Source organism: Malus sylvestris, chromosome 13 (genome assembly GCF_916048215.2).
Source record: "Malus sylvestris chromosome 13, drMalSylv7.2, whole genome shotgun sequence".
Lineage (NCBI taxonomy): Eukaryota > Viridiplantae > Streptophyta > Magnoliopsida > Rosales > Rosaceae > Malus > Malus sylvestris.
The window spans coordinates 7,066,823-7,087,891 of NC_062272.1; the positions used below are offsets into that span (position 1 = coordinate 7,066,823).

At 40.3% G+C, this 21,069-nt stretch overlaps 4 protein-coding genes and 1 long non-coding RNA gene across 5 annotated transcripts in view; 4 read left to right on the forward strand and 1 right to left on the reverse strand.

Annotated features, from left to right (window-relative positions):
- The window catches only part of LOC126597614 (cytochrome P450 71B26-like), a 61,845-nt gene extending 55,191 nt beyond the window's left edge, over positions 1 to 6,654 (forward strand). Inside the window, exon 3 of the mRNA XM_050264416.1 lies at positions 6,488 to 6,654. The gene's annotated coding sequence lies outside the window, so the exon portion shown is untranslated. The remainder of the gene's footprint in view (positions 1 to 6,487) is intronic.
- LOC126597619 (cytochrome P450 71B26-like) lies at positions 4,235 to 6,654 on the forward strand. Its single transcript, XM_050264421.1, has 2 exons — positions 4,235 to 5,223; positions 5,832 to 6,654. Exons 1-2 carry the CDS (start codon positions 4,297 to 4,299, stop codon positions 6,447 to 6,449), a joined length of 1,545 nt encoding a protein of 514 aa, XP_050120378.1. The 5' UTR covers positions 4,235 to 4,296; the 3' UTR covers positions 6,450 to 6,654.
- A 317-nt stretch (positions 6,655 to 6,971) lies between these two features.
- On the forward strand, positions 6,972 to 8,492 carry LOC126597629 (uncharacterized). Its single transcript, XM_050264438.1, has one exon. It carries the CDS (start codon positions 7,337 to 7,339, stop codon positions 7,955 to 7,957), a length of 621 nt encoding a protein of 206 aa, XP_050120395.1. The 5' UTR covers positions 6,972 to 7,336; the 3' UTR covers positions 7,958 to 8,492.
- A 6,332-nt stretch (positions 8,493 to 14,824) lies between these two features.
- Positions 14,825 to 18,517, reverse strand: LOC126597607 (uncharacterized). The gene is made up of 5 exons (XM_050264406.1): positions 16,627 to 18,517; positions 16,450 to 16,526; positions 16,169 to 16,280; positions 15,953 to 16,069; positions 14,825 to 15,282 (listed from the first exon to the last, which is right to left on the reverse strand). Exons 1-5 carry the CDS (start codon positions 18,025 to 18,027, stop codon positions 14,926 to 14,928), a joined length of 2,064 nt encoding a protein of 687 aa, XP_050120363.1. The 5' UTR covers positions 18,028 to 18,517; the 3' UTR covers positions 14,825 to 14,925.
- Positions 18,518 to 19,163: 646 nt separating this feature from the next.
- On the forward strand, positions 19,164 to 19,894 carry LOC126597632 (uncharacterized). Its single transcript, XR_007614292.1, has 3 exons — positions 19,164 to 19,327; positions 19,599 to 19,661; positions 19,788 to 19,894. It is a non-coding gene; the product is annotated as an uncharacterized LOC126597632 (long non-coding RNA).
- The last annotated feature ends 1,175 nt before the right edge of the window (positions 19,895 to 21,069 follow it).

The window sequence follows — 21,069 nt, forward strand, 5'->3', positions numbered from 1 at the left end:
TTTATTTTAATGCCCATGTGTTTTTTTTTTTATAGTTTTGTTAAATTGTGAATAAAAGATCAAATTGTTTTTTTTATTTTTTTATGATAAAGAGAGTTTTGTTAATAAATACTAATTTATATGCCCACATATAAAGTACGTGTAAATTTTTTTACTTTTGTTTTAAAATTGAAGGAGATAAGAAGAGATTGAGAGAGAGCGTGGGAGTGGGGAGAGTGGGAGAGAAGTTAGTTTTTTTTATTTTAATTTTTTATTAAATTAGATATGATAAAATCATATGTAGATGAGACTTAAAGTTAAACAAAAAATAGTAAAATTTTTATTTATGAAATTACTGTTTTTAACTTTTTTGTTATGATAGAAGACAAAAATGTATTTTCATTCTCTTTTGATTAACAAAAAAGATTTCATTAATATGTATTTTAAATAGGGGTGTGATATTCACACACCCTATTTTATTTCTCACATATCTTTTTAATTTTCGGTCGTCGGATCGGATGAATTAAAGAAGATCAACAGACAAAAATTATCAAGAGGTGTGTGAGAAGTAAAATAAGGTGTGTGGATAGCACACCCCTTTAAATAATATACATGACAACTAATAATCATACATACTCCATTTTATATTAGTTTAGATAAGAAAAAAAAGAACTTTAACGAAAAATTCCTGGTACTGTTCATTTTAACGAAATCAAACTTGATGATGATAAATTTTTCAGTACGTCCAGAATAGGAGGTGATACGTTATATGTCATTATAAAATTAGAGAATTTTTTTTTTAGGTGTCCTACTGATTATATTTAATAATATGGGGCGTACTGTGCTCAGAGTACATTAAAAATGTTAAAAATGTTCTCCTTGATTACATTTGGTCTGCTTATTTAGCACGAAAAGGATAGAACTTTGTGGAATTTTCTGTGGTATGCTACACGTGTTTAGGACTACGACAAAAACCATTTTTGACGTGAGTCCACCGTTTCAACTTTCTTGCATAATTTTCTTCGACATTTTCTACTCCACTAGGCACTGGTCGGAGTTTTTGGCTTCAAGTTTCATCACTCTGACCATCTAGCGCGATCTAGATAAATAGAGAATTTGTAGTGTGCTAAGAATACGGTTCAACGTATTAAATATTGTAATATAAATAGTTGGATATTTAAATTTTTTTCTTCTAACTATTTGTATTATGAGAGTTAATAATATAGCGAGCTGCTTCTTGGCACACTTCCTAGATAACATTTTCGCAAGGTTTTAAAAGACGCTAGGTGCTAGTCGGGCCACGGACTGGGGCCTAGCGCCTAGGTGGCTAGACGGAGCTTAGGTAAGTGCCTAGGTGGACTATGTGCATTTAAGTAAATCTATTGTATTTCAGGTAAATAAGTGTCTGTTTATACTTAAAATATATATAATTTCATCATAAACTAGAAAATAGAATGACATATATATTATGAAGTAATGGAACATAATGAAAACATGAGGAGCAAACATATAATGTGTGTTTATTTAAGTGTTCATTAAGTCTCTTACAATTTATTGGAAACAATAAAAAAGAAAAGTTATCTATTTTTTATCTAAGTGAGTTGCAACCTAGACAGATGTCTAGACGGGTCTGGGAGGGCTAGGCGGGTGCATAGGTAGTTTAGGAGGGCGCCTCAGCAGGTTTAGACATCATTTCTTAATTTTTAAACGCATATGCATTAATCAAGGTGGTGACCAGCCACCTAGCCGACACTAGACGGGAATTTTTAGAATAGTAATTTTCGTAAAGAAAAGGTAAGCAAGGACGTCACGGTGGAACATGACCTGACATCATTTCAACAAAGAGTTTGATGGCTTCCTCATCACCCTTTCCGCTCTGCACATATCCATTGATAATTGCAGTCCATGACATAACATTATGGTTTGGCATCCGACCAAATACCTTCCTTGCATCATTCATCGATCCATCAGCTGCACACTTGGCATACATGTCCACCAAACAACACCCGACACAATGACCTAAAGCCAATCCAGACCGTATAACCCACGAATGCAATTGCTGGCCCAGTGAAAGTGATTCCAACTTTGTACACGCCGATATAACACCACTTAGTGCAAACTGGTCAGGCATGAACCCACTCAACAACATATCCACATACAAACCAATAGCCTCTCTGGGGAAACCCATCTGTGCAAACCTAGTAATCATCAAAGTCCACGTCACCGCATCCGTCTCAGGCATTTCCTCAAACACCTTATACGCTTCACCCAAATCTCCACCACCCTTCGCAAACATATCGATCAATGAACACCCAACACACACATCAGACCCAAGAAACCCACCCTTGATCACCGACCAAAAATTATCTTCCCAATCCCAATATTCCGGGCATTCGAACACGCCCGAATCACAGATGCAAAGCAATACTCATTCGGGTAAAACCCATGTTCGAGCATGTCAAGAAACGTCGAGATCATGTTCTCGGCAAGAACGTTTCTTTATCGAGAACTGCTAAGGAAACTCTATCATATAAGTTAGTTGAAGCTTAGCAGACTTTCCGCAAGCAATAATGGAATAACCCGCCAGTGGGTTCATAATTTTATTGGCCGACCTAATTACTAACACTATAAAACTCCAAATCTCTCTTTTGTATTATCTGCATGTCACATCTTACATTAATTGGAACCGTTGGATTATAATGTAACTGCCATAATACTGCAGCTGGCACTGGCATGAAGTTTTTGGTTGAATGCTCATATATGATGGATGGGTTTCAACTTTCATTCCATGAAAGCAAAAGGAGTTCTGTTAGCTGCCTGATAAGTTGGCTGGAGATATTTGCGGGAATTTTGCTTCCTGGCCGCGCATGTATAATCCTTATCCATAGTAAACATATTAATAAGAGTAATATTATGAGTTCGTTAAAACAGAATTGATTCAGGGAATTGGAGACACAAAATAGAAAGTTGTTTGTGCCCATTAGCATGCATAATGCTTAACCATCAATTAATCGTTAACAGTACTATCATGAGCTTGTCAAAACAGAATTCTAGTAGACTACAGACATAAATAAATAGTTGTTTGCCCCAGCAGTATGCATAATGCTTATCTATTAACCGATTAAGATATTATTTTGAGTTTGTCAAAAAATGATTGAGTGGAATGGAGACATAAATAAAAAATTGTTTGCGCCAGCAGCACGCTTATCCATCAACCCCTCAATATATAGGAGTATTATCATGAGTTTGTCATAACAAGATTCAATAGAATACAAACATAAATAAAAGGTTGTTTGCACTAGTAACATGCATAATGCATATCTATTAACCGATCAATTTATAAGAGTACTATCATGAGTTTGTCAAAACAAGATTCACTAGACTACAAACATAAATAGAAAGTTGTTTGCACCAGCAGCATGCATAATGCTTATCCATTAACCGATCAATATGAATGCTATCATGAGTTTGTCAAAACAAGATCCAGTAGACTACATACATAAATAAAAAGTTGTTTGCGTCCATATAAAACAATATGGTTGAGAAAGAGGAAGAGAGATGTATCTTGCATCTGTTGTGATCTATTTTTTTAATTTTTTTTTTTGAGATTTCTCCACATGAATCTAATTAATTGAAGGATATGGATTGCTATCCATCCACCGATCGGTACTATCATAAGTTATCCAAAATAAATCTAGAGGGCTACAGACATAACTAAAAAGTTGTTAAGAAATGGCGCCTAGACCTACTAAGGCTCCTATCTAGACTGACTAGGCACCCACCTAGCCCGTCAGACCCGCCTAAGTTGTTACTCACTTAAACAGAAAATAATAACTTTCATTTTGCATTTTATTTTTTCCAATAAATTGTAAGAGACTTGTTGAATACTTAAATGAACACACATTATATGTTTGTTCCCCATGTTTTCATTATGTTCCGATAGCTCATAATATATTTGTCATTCTATTTTGTAGGTTATGATGAAATTATATATTTTTTAAGTATAAACAGACACTTACTTACACGAAATATAATATATTTAATTAAACCCGTCTAGTTAGCTTAGGCGCCCGCCTAGGCCCTGCCTAGCCATCTAGGCGCTAGGCCCCAGCCCGTCGCCCAACTAGCGCCTAACATCCTTTAGAACCTTGCCTACGACAATCTACATGAGTGATAATTTTCATCGACGTTGAAATACTACTTTGTCGTTTGTTTCCAAAGTTAGCCATATATAGCTAGATATTTAGATCACCAGAGCTTATATATGGTGGACAAAAGCTCCAGAAAAATAATAACATATCATTGATAGAACCTCCAATGGCTATCATCACCTCCTTGTTCATATGCCTTCCATTTCTCCTTCTTCTCCCTCTATTTCTTCTACTCCAAAAGCGGAAAAATGTCTATAAGAACCCACAGCAAAAGACCTTTCCACCAAGCCCCCCCAAGCTCCCCCTCATAGGCAACTTGCACCAACTCGGCACCCCACGTCACAAATCTCTCCACCAACTCTCCATAAAGTACGGACCAGTCATGCTCCTCCACCTCGGCCGTGTCCCCACCCTAGTCATCTCTTCCGCCGAAGCGGCCAAAGACGCATTAAAAACCAACGACCTCCACTGCTGCAGCAGACCCTCCTCGGCCGGAACCCGCAGGCTCACGTACAACTATCTTGACATGGCCTTTTCTCCCTATGGCGATTACTGGAGAGAGATAAGAAAAATATGCGTGCTCGAGCTTTTCAGCGTGAAGAGGGTCCAGTCATATAAATCAATCAGGGAAGAAGAAGTAGATGAAATGGTCAATTCAATCTCTGCCTCTTCATCTTCTGGTGCTCCTGTTAATCTTACGGAAAAGTTGCTTGCTCTCACGGCTAGTATTATTTTTAGGATTGGTTACGGGACAAGTTTCCGAGGGAGTAAATTTGAGCATAAAAATATTGATGAGTTCATTCAGGATACTGAGGTCATGCTCGGAGGGGTGTCCGGGGCTGACTGCTTTCCGTCTTGGATGGGGTGGGTTATCGATATGGTTTCCGGTGTGCACAAGGAGTTCGATAGGATTTCCAAGGAGTTGGATGGTTTTTTCCAGCAGGTGATTGATGATCATCTGAAACCTGGGAGGAGAGTTGACGACGAACGAGCTCATGAAGATATAGTTGACGTTCTGCTTAAGATAGTGAAGGAGCAAAGTGAGTTTGGAGCCTCTCATCTTGGTCACAACAACATCAAGGCAGTCCTCTTGGTAATTATTCTCTTAAAAGAACCTCTTGTGGTTATTAATTTTGTGTTAATTTGTTATTTGTTTGAGAATTATTTTATATGCAGACAAAAGTTTGAACCCCTTTCCCCTTGGTGCCTTTCTATTTTTTGGAACCAACCATATTATCTATAAGGAAGCGAGGAAGTAGGCCGAGTCTCACAATAGACTAGTAATTATTTGATTCAAATTCGGCGTTGGCGATAATTGAATCTAAGACTTTTCATATACAAGTGAAAAAGAATATAACTAGACTTTAGTGTTAAGTGACTCCTTAATTAGTGCCCATTTAGAAAACAGTAAAAGTTATTCTTTTATAACCCCAAAAAATTATTTGTCCAGTTTTGTGAAAAAAGGAAAGGAAAAAATTTAGTTCATGTCCCATTTTGTCGCAAGAATAAAAGAACAAAAGTAAACATGGTATGTTTTCCAATAAAAAATAATAATATAAAAAAAATAAAAAATAAAAAAGTAAACATGGTATGCACACAGAGAAAAGTAGTGCGAAATTCATCAATTATTTTTTTATGCATCATTTTTCTACTTTATTTTTCAATTATTTTTCTTACTATGATGTTGCAATTGTGAATCAGAATCTATTTTTAGGTGGAATAGACACAGGTACAATAACAATGGGGTGGGCGATGGCAGAGCTAGCTAAGAACCCTAAATTGATGAAGAAAGCACAAGAAGAAGTTAGAAAATGCATCGGAAACAAAGGAAAAATCACAGAAACTGATACAGATCAGCTTCAATACCTCAAGATGGTAATCAAAGAAACCCTAAGACTGCATCCTCCAGCTCCAATGCTCCTTCCAAGAGAAACTATCTCCCATTGCAAAATCCAAGGTTATAATATTGAACCAAAAACAACAATTTATATCAATGACTGGGCAATCGCACGCGACCCTGAGGTTTGGAGGGACCCCGAAAAATTTATTCCAGAACGGTTTGAGGGAAGCTCCGTCGATTACAAAGGACAACATTTTGAGTTTTTGCCGTTTGGAACTGGTCGAAGAGTTTGCCCTGGAATATATATGGGAACGACAACAGTGGAGCTTGGACTAGCAAATCTTCTCTACTGGTTCGATTGGAAATTGCCTGATGGAATGAAGGAGGAAGATCTTGACATGGAAGAAGCCAGCGGCTCCCATTCCCTCACCGTTGCTAAGAGAACTCCTCTCAACCTTGTCCCCGTGAAATTTTCTTAAAATTAAGAAAAAAATTAACGGAGGATTGGGGAAGACACCTGTTTCTTGTTCTTATGGTGTAGTTAATTAATAATGTGGCACTTGTATTGTATGTTGTATATCCTTGTGTGAATGTGTACTATTACTCTGTTCTCGTCTTAAATTGAATAAAACACTACAAATCACAAGTTGACATATATTCTAAAGTGATTCGTTTGGTTTGTAATGTCCAAGTGTTCTTTACAAGTAGAGTATTAATTAGTTAAATCTTTTCTAACAAAACAGAAATGATTATGTTTTTAATTAAGATTTGTTATAAGTTGGAACACCACTTAAGTCTCTAACAAAACAGAGTGAGGTTTGGGTGGATTGTTCATATTCTTGTGTTTTTGGATGTTCTTGCATAATACAACTCAAGAGAAACTAAAACAGGATACGAGTAAAGGAAAACATGAACCAACATGGTAAAGAAAGCATGATACTGCAACAGATATATAATCTCCAACTAATTTTCCTTTTTTATTTGAACTTGAGTCGAACTCCGCCGATGTAAGTTTATCTTACATTGCCGGTCCCAAGCCCGGATAAAGGAGGAGGGGGAGGGCGTTAGGTAGTCGACAGCCGGCACTCCACAGTTACGTCGAATCCTTATGACAATGAATCCAGAACGAAATCGCGCTAAAGCTAGGACGTCACCTGTAAGTGGCGCGCTGTGTGGCCCGAGCACAGTGATAAGTGAGTAAGGGTCGCTGTATCTCCATCGGCACCCGGATGCAGTGTTAAATGAGCAAGGGGGCCATAGAAACTTCTTTTCGAACGACTCCACTCAAAGTTGTTTGGGAGCATATGCTCCTATCAACTTTACACAAGACACACAAAAGAAGTACTTTGATCCTATTAGACGGGGGATGGTGAAGAAGCTAGGACAGAAGGGTAGAGTTCAAGAGAGTAGAATGCGTTTAGGAATGTGGAATATAGGAACCTTAACGGGAAAATCTATGGAAGTAGTGGAAGTTATGGTGAGGAGAAGGATAAATATTATGTGCCTACAAGAAACTAAGTGGGTTGGTCTTAAGGCAAAGGATCTAGAAAACTCAGGGTTTAAGCTTTGGTATTCGGGCACAAATAGAACGAGAAACGGTGTTGGCATCATTGTGGACAAGACCTTGACACAAGATGTTGTAGATGTCAAGAGGGTAGGAGATAGAATCATGGCAATCAAGATTGTAATAGGACAAGAACTCATCAATGTGATTAGTGCGTACGCACCTCAAGTAGGGTTGGATACGAGTTTGAAAGAGAAATTTTGGGAAAACCTTGGAGACTTGGTGCAAGGAATTGCTCAGACGGAGAAGTTATTTATAGGAGGAGATTTAAATGGACACGTGGGCAGGGAGACAGGCAACTATGGAGGTTTTCATGGTGGCCATGGTTTTGGGGAGAGAAATGAGGATGGGGAAGCTATCTTGGATTTTGCAATGGCATATGATCTCTTCTTAGCCAACACCTTCTTTAAGAAGAGAGAATAACATGTGATCACCTACAAGAGTGGGTCGTCAAAAACACAAATAGATTTTCCTCTAATGAGGAAAGGGGATCGTATAACTTGTAAGGATTGCAAAGTTATACCGGGGGAGAGCTTGGCTAATCAACATCGCTTGTTGGTGATGGATGTACATATCAAAAGAGTGAGAAAAAAGAACAAGACTTGGAAGTGCCCAAAGACTAGATGGTGGAATCTAAAAGGAGAAAAACAAGTCATTTTCAAAGAGCAAGTAATCACCCAGTGTGTGTGGGATAGAGAGGGGGAAGCTAGCCAAATGTGGGATTTCATGGCTAGCTGTATCCTAAAAGTAGCAAAAGAGGTATTAGGAGAGTCCAAGGGCTTTGCTCCACACCAAAAGGAATCTTGGTGGTGGAATGAGGAGGTACAAACAAAGGTGAAGGCTAAGAAGGAATGTTGTAAAGCCTTATACAAGGATAGGACCGATGAAAATGGTGAAAGGTATAGAAGAGCGAAGCAAGAGGCGAAGAAAGCTGTGAGAGAAGCTAAGTTAGCGGCTTATGACGATATGTATAAGCGACTTGATACCAAAGAATGAGAGTTGGATATCTATAAACTAGCTAGAGCAAGGGAAAAGAAGACAAGGGACCTAAACCAAGTGAGGTGCATCAAGGATGAGGATGGAAAGGTTCTTGCTACAGAGAACGCGGTCAAAGACAGATGGAAATGTTATTTTCATAATCTTTTCAATGAAGGACATGAAAGGAGTACTCCTTTAGGGGAGTTGAGTAACTCAGAAGAGTATAGAAACTACTCCTTTTATCGTCGAATCAGGAAGGAAGAAGTGGTTGTAGCTTTGAAGAAGATGAAGCATAGAAAAGCAGTGGGCCCGGACGATATACCGATTAAAGTGTGGAAAGCCTTGGGAGAGACAGGTATAGCATGGCTCACTGACCTTTTCAATAGGATTTTGAAAACGAAGAAGATGCCAAACGAGTGGCGAAAGAGCACCTTGGTGCCTATTTACAAGAATAAGGGCGACGTACAAAATTGCATGAACTATAGGGGTATTAAGCTAATGAGTCATACAATGAAGCTCTGGGAGAGAGTCATTGAGCATAGATTAAGACAAGAGACACGGGTTTCGGACAACCAATTCGGGTTCATGCCAGGGCGCTCAACCATGGAGGCAATCTATCTCTTACGAAGATTGATGGAAAGATATAGAGATGGGAAAAAGGATTTACACATGGTCTTTATAGATTTGGAAAAAAACGTATGATAGGGTCCCAAGAGACATTCTTTGGAGGATTTTAGAGAAGAAAGGAGTACGAGTAGCATATATCCAAGCTATAAAGGATATGTATGAAGGAGCAAAGACTGTCGTAAGAACTCATGAAGGACAAACCGAAAGCTTCCCCATAACTGTAGGATTACATCAAGGCTCATCCTTAAGTCCTTACCTTTTTGCGTTGGTAATGGATGAGTTAACAGGACATATTCAAGATGATATTCCTTGGTGTATGCTTTTCGCAGACGATATAGTGTTGATAGATGAAACTCAGGAAGGGGTAAATGCGAAGCTTAACCTTTGGAGAGAAGTGTTGGAATCTAAAGGTCTTCGCCTAAGCCGATCAAAGACAGAATATATGGAGTGCAAGTTCAGTGAAAATAGAGGCCAAAATGAGTTAGGGGTGAGAATCGGAGATCAGGAAATACCAAAGAGCGACCGTTTTCGCTACCTAGGATCTATCTTGCAAAAGAACGGAGAATTAGATGGAAATCTCAACCATAGAATACAAGCTGGATGGATGAAGTGGAAGAGTGCATCCGGCGTGTTGTGTGATCGTCGTATGCCACTGAAACTTAAGGAAAAATTTTATAGGACGGCAATAAGGCCGGCGATGCTGTATGGCACAGAATGTTGGGCGGTGAAGCACCAACACGTACACAAAATGGGTGTAGCGGAGATGAGGATGCTTCGTTGGATGTGTGGGCACACGAGAAAGGATAAGATTAGGAATGAGGATATCCGAGGTAAAGTAGGAGTAGCCGAAATTGAAGGAAAACTGAGAGAAAATCGGTTACGGTGGTTTGGACATGTGCAAAGAAGGCCTACTGACGCTCCGGTTAGAAGATGCGACTACGGGACAGAGGTTCAGGGCCGAAGGGGTAGAGGAAGACCTAGGAAAACTTTGGAAGAGACTCTAAGAAAAGACTTAGAGTACTTGGATCTAACGGAGGACATGACACAGGATCGAGCACAATGGCGTTCTAAGATTCATATAGCCGACCCGACTCAGTGACTTGGATTTTTCAAGTCTCCAATCGAGAAGTTTTCCCCACTCGGGAAATTAAGGGAACACTACCTCAACCTACATGCTCCACTCACAAAGCTTCAACATACAAGCTTCAACAAAAGAAAAATTCAAAGAACTTAGTGAAGAAGACTTTGGTGTATTTAACACAATACGTTGAAATGAAACAAAGCTTATTTATTGATATCTCTAAGAAGTTACAAATATGTACATATACACGAGTCAAAATAAAAAAACAAGAGGAAGCCTTCACAAAGGTTGCTTAGGAGAAGTCTCAGCAGTCGGCAGAGCCCCAGAAAGAGAAGGCACCGGAGGGGGATCATTCGGAGCCTCAGTACTGGACAGCACCCTAGAAGGAGGAGGCATCGAAGGTTGATCATTTGGAGCTTCATTACGCGGTACAGCCTCAGAAGACGAAGGCAATAAATGCCCTTGGAACAAACCCACAAACCTCTGATGATCATGTAAAATCTGACCATCAGATTCCTTCATCTGGTCAAGCTTCCTCTTCATGTTTGTAGCATAGTCATGAGCGAGCCGGTGCAACTGTTTATTCTCATGCTTGAGCCCTCTAATCTCCTGTTTGAGACTCATCACTTCAGCCGCCAATAATTCAACTTGGCGGGTTCGAGCAAATAGGCGTTGGGCCATATTAGACACAGAACCTGCACACTGAACACTGAGAGCCAGAGAATCCTTAACAGCCAACTCATCAGACCGTTTGGAAAGTAGTCTGTTATCTTTGGGAGTGAGAAGGTTCCTGGCCACCACCGCAGCGGTCATATCATTCTTCATCACGGAATCCCCAACGGTAAGAGGACCAGTAGGGGATAAGAAGGATGGGCGCCATATGTTGTCTGGAGAAGGTGTGGCTGCCTCTTCAACAAGGTTCAAGTCAAAACGACGGTTGGAGGGGCCAGACATTTTCAAAGGTGTTGAAGAGAAAAGAGGTCGGACAAATCAAGATCTTAGAAATGCAAGAAGGGAGCTTCTACTGGTGGAGATTCAAGTGTGCTTTGGAACTTAATACCAGCCTCTATAAAAATCCGCACTCGATGGAGCTTCAGAAATCGAAGAGGCGCCTGCTCAGAAATCGAAAAGACGTTTGCTTTCTCAAAAGCTGGGCTGCTCAGAGACCACGAGGGCCGATCTCAGGAATCGAAGAGGCGTTTGCTTTCTCAAAAGCTGGGCTGCTCAAAGACCACGAAGGTCGATCGCAGAAATCGAAGAGGCGCTTGCTTTCTCAAAAGCTGGGCTGCTCAGAGACCACGAGGGCCGATCTCAGAAATCGAAGAGGCACCTGCTTTTTCAGCCTTGTCAGAACCTGTCACATGCACACTCAACTTTGCGGAAATTACGGGCATTCTGTCGAAGATTTCTAGTGAAGTAGAAAGCACGTGAATGTTACTGTTCAATCATTCACTTTCCACACGCAACATCAGCTCACGGGTACCACATATAACTTTGCCAAAAATCTCTGACAAAGTTTAGACACGTGAAGCTTGTAGCTCCCATTACATCGCTATAACCAAGAAGGGTAAAAGAATAGCAAAGAAACAGCACTAACAAAGTTTAGACACATAAATTTTGAAGGTCTAGCTACCATATTATTACCCACAAGGGTAAAGGAACAGGACCATTGCTGGATAATTGGAAAGTCCCTGTGGGTCAACCTCTGTGCTCCGTGGCAAGGTAGACTAGCAAATAGGCCTAACCTTTACTCACATTCGAGAAAACACTCCCAATAAGATTGTTTGCTTCAAGATCGAAGAGGCACCGTCCTCCGAATCTCGAGAGCCAGACTCCCAACATGATTACTTTCTCAAAAAGCGACGAGACACCGCTCTCCGAATCTCGAGAGCCAGACTCCTAGCAGGATTGCTTTCTCAAAAATCGAAGAGGCACCGTTCTCCGAATCTCGAGAGACAGATCCCCGACAGGATTGCTTGTTCGAAAACCGAAGAGCACCGCTTTCTCAACTTCGAGAGCCCCTTAGATAAAGCTTGTCTGTAATCCTCACACCGCTTTCTCAACTTCGAGAGCCAAATCTCCTTGGATAAAGCTTGTCTGTAATCTTCACACGTAACATCAGCTTTCCAGATACCACAGACCACTTTTTCAAAGTGCTCTGACAGAGTTAAAACACGTGAAGCTGGCAGCTCCCACTACCGTGCTATGACCAAGCAGGGTAAAAGAATAGTATTACTCCTTGTTAGGGAGACTCCTATATATGTCGACCTCCATCCTCAACGGACAGGCAGACCTGCAAAAATGCTCAACCCTTCCTCATATCTGAGAGGGCACTCCCAACGAAGCCTCTCGAAATACTCAGCTTTCTTTCCCCCCGAGAATACCTCTGCAAACAAGCTACACTAGAGCAAGAATATCTCATATCATCAGGGTTAAAAGCAAGAGTATCCCATATCATGCTTTTTCCCTGTCTTTTCCTTTGGCCTTGTTCTTACCTGCAAGACAAGGAGAAAGAGAGCAATCAGTCAGCACTTGGAATCAAGCTTCCAGTCCGGAACCGACTGCCTGGAACCCCATTGCTCTCGAGTACTCATCTTCAACATCTTATGCTTCCCGAGAAGATACCACATCTGCTTGAGGAACAAATAGGGCAAGTGAGAAGGATACAAGGAAGCATGTGGAGACAAGCGCAACAGAACATGTGCCGATACATCCACTACTTTGTCAACAGCAAAAGTATCCCATATCAGCAGGGTCGAACGTACTCTAGATTTGATGGACTTGTTTTGACCCTCAAATTCTTCAGTCGGCCTTATACTCTGGCGGAAACAAGAAAACCCTCCAGCCCAGTTCAAGAATAAGCCTGTGGAAAGTTACTTCTTCAAAAGCAAAAGTATCTCATATCCCCTTTTCTCCTTTTCTTCTCTTTATCCTTCATTCTACCTGCAAGATAAGGAAAAGGATAACAATCAGCCGGAACTCGAAATCAAACTTCTAATCTGGGACTGATTGCTTGGAGCTCTGATTGCTTACCTTGTCTGTCACCTCTTTCAGCAGATCCCCTAGCTCGGCGACTTGGGGGACTCCTACTACATGGTTTGTATCGCGCTTGACCAAGCCTGAAACTACAAGTAAACGTCAAGTGAAATTGATACATTACCTTGTGCATCTCCACCAGTTAAAGATACCACCCCTGGAGGGAGGAAGAGTACTTCCAAAGAAGATGTCACATCTACCTATGAGACAGATAAGGCAAGTGAAGACGATACCACACTTCGGTACTTAAAAGTTTCGTGATTACGAGATCATTCTTCCACAATATTTCCTAATGTCATTTGTACTAAATCATTCACTTGTACTCACTAAAGGAGAGATTGAACCTATATCATGTGTAAACCCTTCACAATTAATGAGAACTCCTTTACTCCGTGGACGTAGCCAATCTGGGTGAACCACGTACATCTTATGTTTGCTTCCTGTCTCTATCCATTTACATACTTATCCACACTAATGACCGGAGCAATCTAGCGAAAATCACAAACTTAATATTTAAGATGATATTCTTTGGTGTATGCTTTTCGCAAACGATATAGTGTTGATAGATGAAACGTAGGAAGGGGTAAACGCGAAGCTTAACCTTTGGAGAGAAGTGTTGGAATCTAAAGGTCCTCGCCTAAGCTGACCAAAGACAGAATATATGGAGTGCAAGTTCAGTGCAAACGGAGGCCAAAATGAGTTAGGGGTGAGGATCGGAGATCAGGAAATACCAAAGAGCGACCGTTTTCGCTACCTAGGATCTATCTTGCAAAAGAACGGAGAATTTGATGGAGATCTCACCCATAGAATACAAGCTGGATGGATGAAGTGGAAGAGTGCATCCGGCGTGTTGTGTGACCGTCGTAGGCCACTGAAGCTCAAGAGAAAATTTTATAGGACGGCAATAAGGTCGGCAATGCTGTATGGTATAGAATGTTGGGCGGTGAAGCATCAACACGTAGGTGTAGTGGAGATGAGGATGCTTCGTTGGATGTGTGGGCACACAAGAAAGGATAAGATTAGGAATGAGGATATCCGAGGTAAAGTAGGAGTAGCCGAAATTGAAGGAAAGAGGAGAGAAAATCGGTTAGAGTGGTTTGGACATGTGCAAAGAAGGCCTACTGACGCTCCGGTTCGAAGATGTGACCACGGGACAGAGGTTCAGGGCCGAAGGGGTAGAGGAAGACCTAGGAAAACTTTGGAAGAGACCCTAAGAAAAGACTTAGAGTACTTGGATCTAACGGAGGACATGACACAAAACCAAGCGCAATGACGTTCTAGGATTCATATAGCCGACCCCACTTAGTGGGAAAAGGCTTTGTTGTTGTTGTTGTTGTTGTATTTGAACTTGAGTCGCCTTGGTATGAATAATGTAAGTTAGCAGGGATACATAAAGAAAAGAAAAGAAAATTTTCAACTGGAAACTACATCACGGTGAGAAAATTATAGAAACCTCCCCCCAAAGAAGCATGAATACGAAAGGTTACCTTGCGTCTTAAGTAGCTACTTTGCGAAAACAAGCAATTACATGTCCACTGCAAATAAGAGGGCATTGAAGAGGTAGAGAGTTAAAAGAAGCCATTTTTTTACTGTTCTAATTTTGAAATATCACAATAAATACACAAAATAAAACTATAAAGAAAAGGGAAAAGAAAAAAAAAGGTGTGAATCATAGAAGAGGTTCAGAGAGCTCCATTTCATTTGAACTACTCTCTTGTTGTGTGTCGGTGCGACTGACACCTACAAAGTCCAGCCCAAGCCACTGCCACGGCCAGCATACATATCTAGGTCCACCCAGTCCCCTTCTCGTGTCTTCCCGATTTTCAATTTCTTCAAGCTGACGTGTAAGCTCCTCTAATCTATCCCGGAGCCTGGTTGCCCTCAAGTCAGCCAATTTCAATGATTTCTCAGCAGCATCTCTAGCTGCCATGGCAGCATCAGCTGTCTCTTCTTTGAACTTGAGTTTCTTCTCTGATTCCGCAATAGCCTGCTTTGCCTCTTCAAGTTCCTGCTTAAGCGTCGACAACTGCAGGTTCCAACCAGAGTCATTATGAACATGCTAGTTGAACAATGAAGATGGAATATGTAAATACGAAATGAACTTCGTTAACCTTTTTCTGCAAACTATCAAGCCCTGATTGTTACAATAAAACTTTGGGTCCATTTGGAGTGTGAGATTTCAAACTTACGAACTTTAGTTAAAACCCAATGCTTTGTAGCGATCTTGAATGGATATTACCGAAACATAAGTCTTTGTTTGTATGGGAAGAAAGAGAAGAATATATGGATTCCAAATGTTTTGTTATAATACGAAAAATTCCAGGCCACTTTAGGTGTTTGAATCAGTTAAATATTGAAATGATTGTAGTTTGAAGATTATGAATTGTAATGATATTGGTAACTAGATACTTTATCCTGTCACAAGTATCTGTTCCTTTACGATATGGTCCTATATTTCCCTTCACAATCAGGACGCAGCTAGACATGGTAACAATTTGGACCTATAACTCAGCAAAATGCCACCACACTCCCTTTACTCCTGAAAAGAACTGTGGGACAAATCTATCTGCTTTATACAATTATATCAGCTCAGGCCCTAAATATTTATTTCTTCCACTGAGATATATATCATTTGAATGCAAACAACTGGGTAACCAAGCGAAGAAAATGATATCATGCCAAACTTGCAAGATTACCTGTGCCACAAATTCTTGTTCTACACCTGTGCCTGCAGCAGCTTCTTGCTCTGCTGCCGCTTTCCATCTTGCAATTTCTTCTTCAGCAGCAGCAATGTCCATCATTAGCCCTTCAACCTACATGCAGAATGGTTTTACATGAGTCCTCCAATTGGATCATGAAAAGTAAGTGCTGCAATAGATCACTGAAATGTAAATAGAACACAAATAACATACGCTTTCATTTGCTACCCTCTCCTTCTCTTCAAGTTCCCCAATTCTATGCATTCTGTGGTCGAGCTCCTTAGCTTGAGCCTCCACATGCTGTTTGAGTAAACTCAACTCTGCCCTTAATACGGCAAACAGTAAATGTAACATCACAATACCATGTCAGGACAAAGTTAACAGTATAAAAGCAAAAGTATTTCATTAGTACAAACGAAACTTCAAGTTAAGGTGCATATGGCAAACATCAAAATTGATTTGAAGTTTAAATAATTTTGGGCACAAAAGTGTACCTTAATTCTTCCGCAGAATGCTGCAGGTCAATGATTTCAAGCTGAGCTGCCTTAACAATGTTCTCCAAAGCCCCAGCCTGTATATGATATGCCAATTATATCAGCAATGAAAATTGGGTTTGAAACCAAATCGAATTCAAAACAACTCATCACAGATTAACAGTAAGGGTTACTTACTAATTCGTATATTTCATCTTCCTCCGACTCAATATCCACATTTCCATTCCCAGCATGCTTACTAAACTTGAAATCTATTCCTGCCTCTCTTAAACCATTTTCTGCAACTTGAAACAATTCATTTGTCTTAGAAGATGGACTGGATGTGATCCGCTTTGACAATGCGCTCCTCAGTAACGATCCAATTTGTTCTTTCTCGTTAACTAACCGATTCACTGTTTCATCCAAACTCTTAATCTCACGATTCTTTTCCTCAGACAAATCCCTTGTCTTCTCAACAACAACCCTGGTTAATTCATAAATGGATTCCATCCCAGCCAGAGTTGCACGTATGTTCTCCTCCATGTCCGTTTCTTGAGGGACGAACAGGGACTCTGAAAACTCTGACTGATCCAAATTATTGGCATCAACGATTTTGATAATATTATATAGCCGGTCATGAATCTTCGAAACCAAATTCAACTGATCAAAAAGTAAACCCCTCTGTGCTTCTGTTTTCGAGTCCAAATCCGTCAACTTATCATCATACTCTCCAACTAACTGCTTCAACTGTGAAACCTCACTCTCAGCCTTACTCAACTTATCCTCCATCTCCCTCTCAATATCCGACACTTTCCCACTCTTTTCTGCAATGCTCTTCTCCAAATTCTCAACTGCAGATGTCTTCTTCGCTACTTCTTCTCTCAAACTGCCAATCGTGGCTTCCAGCTGAGAAATTTCAATTGCAATTTCATAATTTCTCTGATCCATCTGCTCTCTCGTTTCGTTCCTAGACTTCACCGTAGTATCAATCTGCCTCACAAGCTCTTCCACGATCTCATTCGCCCGCTTAATCACTCCATAGGCAACCACGGGCAATCCCGTGTACTTGCGCGACCTTGGCAATCCCCCGCCTCCAAAATTCTTGAAATTGCTAACTTTCCCCGATATCTTGTCCATTCCAGACATGAGCATATGAGTCGAATTCCCAATCTCAGCCCTCAAACCGTCCCTCTCCTTCACCGCCTCCTCCAACTGTTTCCCAATCTCCTCCCTCTGCTGCAACGCCTCCTCTCTGGCCCTATTCGACTCCGCCAGCTCCGCCGTGACCTTCTCGTTGGTTTTACAAGCTTCTTCCTTTTCACGCAACGCCTCGTCCCTCTGCCTCCCCCACTCGTCCCGCTTCTTTATAGCCTCGTGCGCCAGAGCCTTCAGCCGATTGAACTGAGCCTGCAAATCCGACTTCGAATTCTCCACCGCCTCCCGAGCTTGCCGCTCGCGATCCAGCTCGGCGATCAGCTCGCGAAACCGCTCGGGGGAAATTTCGTCCGACGACGGAGTCTTGATCACGATCGGCACGGGATCGTCGCCCTCCACGTCACTGAGCACCGCATCGTTGTCCTCGTCGCCGGTGCTTGCCATTTAATATATACGCCAATCGCCGAACTCTAGCTATCGCCGATTGTGCAAGGAAAGTATCATTCCGAGTACGATCAAATCGCCGAATGTCACAACAATTCGTAATTCATAAAAAGGAAAAATTTGAAATCCTAGGGATTTGGAAGCCGAATTGGAAAAGGAATTGGAGAGTTTGTGTGATTGGAAAGGTGGGAAATTTGGGCGGTAACTTTGTTGAAGACCGATTACGAAAGTGGGAATTTGCAATTAATTTAATTTAAAGAGATGGATTTGGGAAAGGGATTTCGTAGCTATAAACGAGATGGAGGAAGAGGAGGAGCAGGAGGAGGAGACAGAGAGGGAGAGTGCCAGCGACGGTGCGTAGCAGTGACGACAACGATTACTACCAACCAGTCTCCCTCTGTTTTTTTCCTAAATATTTTTTTAATCTGATGTCGTTTCGTCCGCCCTCCGCCGCAGGTGTACTGTGTATATATGTTGTAACCTTTCGCCTGATTTTTTTTAAATGCTATATTTTTAAACACTAGAGCAATGAATCACTTATAACGTCTCACTTGTTATGTTGTGTCAATTAAATATCACTAAATTGTAACGTTATTAAGTTAACATTGAAAAATAAAATCGTAAATCATTGGAATTTGAGATATGATCATAATTTTATCACGGTTACGGATAATTAGTATTCTCAACTATTATTTAATTTATGGCATGAAAGTTCTTTTTTTTTTTTTTTTTTTTTTGAACAAACAATGGTATCTATACTGAGAGGATGTGGGAGTGGGTTAAGGCTTACAATGAGTTTGCCCCATAATTATGTGGTTCTACTTCGCCTTTGGCAAAAATCGAGCATCTCACTTACAAGTAAAGAGGAATACTACTAGACCTCTGACTATTGGTGAGTTCAAATCTTGTCTCTCTTATTTAATGTAGATTAATATAGAATGTCGATTTTATTAAAAAAAAAGGCTAAATTGGATTAATGGTCCCCGTGGTGAGAGGGTAATCGAAAGATAGCCCATGTGGTGAAAAATTCGGATTTAAACCCTTATGGTGAATTCCATTAGAATTTAAGCCCAAAATTAACATATTCCTTATCTGTCTGTTAACCCATTCAACCTTCATAACCAAAAGAGAAAAAAACTCATTCATCCAGGGCTATGAATTCGTTGATCCATGCTTCGATTCCATTCAAAGATCTTTTGTCCATTAATCAATGAAATCCCTAAATATGCCCATTTGAGAAAAAAAATGATTGGCTAAAAAGACAAAATCAGAGAATCGCACGTCGGCCGGCAACGGAAAGGTACAACCTTTCAACAACAAAAAAAACCCCATAAGTTCACCTGCGTCATTGCATGCTACTCTCTTTCTCTTTCTCTCTCTCTCTCTCTCTCTCTCTCTCTCTCTCTCTCTCTCTCTCTCCACAACTCACACCCTCTACATGCTCTTCTCTCTCTCTCTCTTCTCTCTCTCTCTCTCTCTCTCTCGCACTCTCTCTTTGCCATTTCTGCAAAGCAGAACAATTTTCGTCTCTCTTTTTACCAAATGGGTTCTGGTTTTCTACAAATGTATAGAGGAAAGAGAAGCTCGGAGAACAAATCACAGCACTACAGTAGCTCGTTTCACCCTACGGCAAGGTGGAATTGCAAAAACTCAAATCAAGCCACCCAGTTAATTATTTTTTGACAATATTTTTGCAAATTCATCAAAAATATCTGATTTTTTTCTTCTTCTGGGAACTTGGAAAATTGGGTGTGTTGCAGACGGACACGGCATCAGTGTTTCACGAAGCGATGGGATACATCAGATTTCTGCAGGAGCAGGTTCAGGTGTTGTGCTCGCCTTACCTTCAACAACTGGAGTCTCCTTCATTAGCTTTACCTGTAATCCGTGCTTCGATTCCATTCAAAGATTTTTTGTCCATTAATCAGTAATATGCCCATTCAAAGATCTTTTCTTCAATCTCCATAGACGCATCCAATAGAAGAAACCCATTTCCCTGTAAATGAATACCACTACGTATTTTGGATTTTCATCGCCAATTTTCTCCTCCTATTGTTTATAATTGTAATATTCATTTTCGTTTTGTTTTTTGCGAGCAGAGAATCACAATCCTTCTGTAAACTGACAACTGAATGATCTTCTTTGAATTCATTTTTTCTCAAATGGGCATATTTAGGGAATTCACTGATTAATGGACAAAAGATCTTTGAATGGAATCGAAGCATGGATCAACGAATTCATAGCCTTGGATGAATAAGTTTTTTTCTCTTTTAGTTATGAAGGTTGAATGGGTTAATAGATAGATGAGGAAGATGTTAATTTTAGGCTTAAATCCTAACAGAGTTCACCACGGAGGTTTAAATCCAAATTTTTTCACCACGAGGACCATTAATCCAATTTAGCCTTAAAAAAAGTGTAAAATTCTATAGATTTTTTTTTTTAACAAACGATATTATCTACATTAAGGGGGAGGGGGTGGGCTTAGCCTCACAATGAGCTAACAATAATGTGGTTCAAATTTGCCTTTTACGAGAATTGAACCTAAAACCTCTAACTTATAAGTGAAGAAAAATACCATTAGACTATAGTACTGAGTAGCCTATACAATCTACTTAAATGCTTATGGATGAAGATAATCTACCCAAACGAGTGCATATTTGAATTTGTTGGTTAGGTTATGCTATAATGTACGGCTTAAGACGGACCAATTTGATCATGATGTTAACATTGAACTGGTTATTAAGGTGGGCATTGGGTGGTTTAGTTGGGTTGAACTTCAATTTGTTGGCGAACCTAGTAGGTTGGTGTTGGCATTATTAAAACACATTTTCACAAAAATGGGCAAACCCAACCCACCCAAACCATTCTAAGGCGGATTGGGTTGGGCAATTTGCAAGGTCGAGATTATTTACTTTTTTAATTATTCCTAAATGAATATGAGCGACGAGTAATGCAAAATATATGTCATATTAGGCTTAAATCATGTGAGTTTGGCGTTGTAAAATCACTATTTGTTAATTAATATTTAAATTTCGTTAACAG

Excerpts from the sequence above, each read along its gene's own strand:
- LOC126597619 (XM_050264421.1), top strand. The coding sequence starts at position 4,297 with ATGGCTATCATCACCTCCTTGTTCATATGCCTTCCATTTCTCCTTCTT. Across the intron at positions 5,224-5,831 it reads ACATCAAGGCAGTCCTCTTG|AATCTATTTTTAGGTGGAAT; the intron begins GTAATTATTCTC and ends ATTGTGAATCAG.
- LOC126597629 (XM_050264438.1), top strand. The coding sequence starts at position 7,337 with ATGGTGAAGAAGCTAGGACAGAAGGGTAGAGTTCAAGAGAGTAGAATG.
- LOC126597607 (XM_050264406.1), bottom strand. The coding sequence starts at position 18,027 with ATGGCAAGCACCGGCGACGAGGACAACGATGCGGTGCTCAGTGACGTG. Across the intron at positions 16,527-16,626 it reads AAGATGAAATATACGAATTA|GCTGGGGCTTTGGAGAACAT; the intron begins GTAAGTAACCCT and ends TATCATATACAG. Across the intron at positions 15,283-15,952 it reads AACAAGAATTTGTGGCACAG|TTGTCGACGCTTAAGCAGGA; the intron begins GTAATCTTGCAA and ends TGGAACCTGCAG.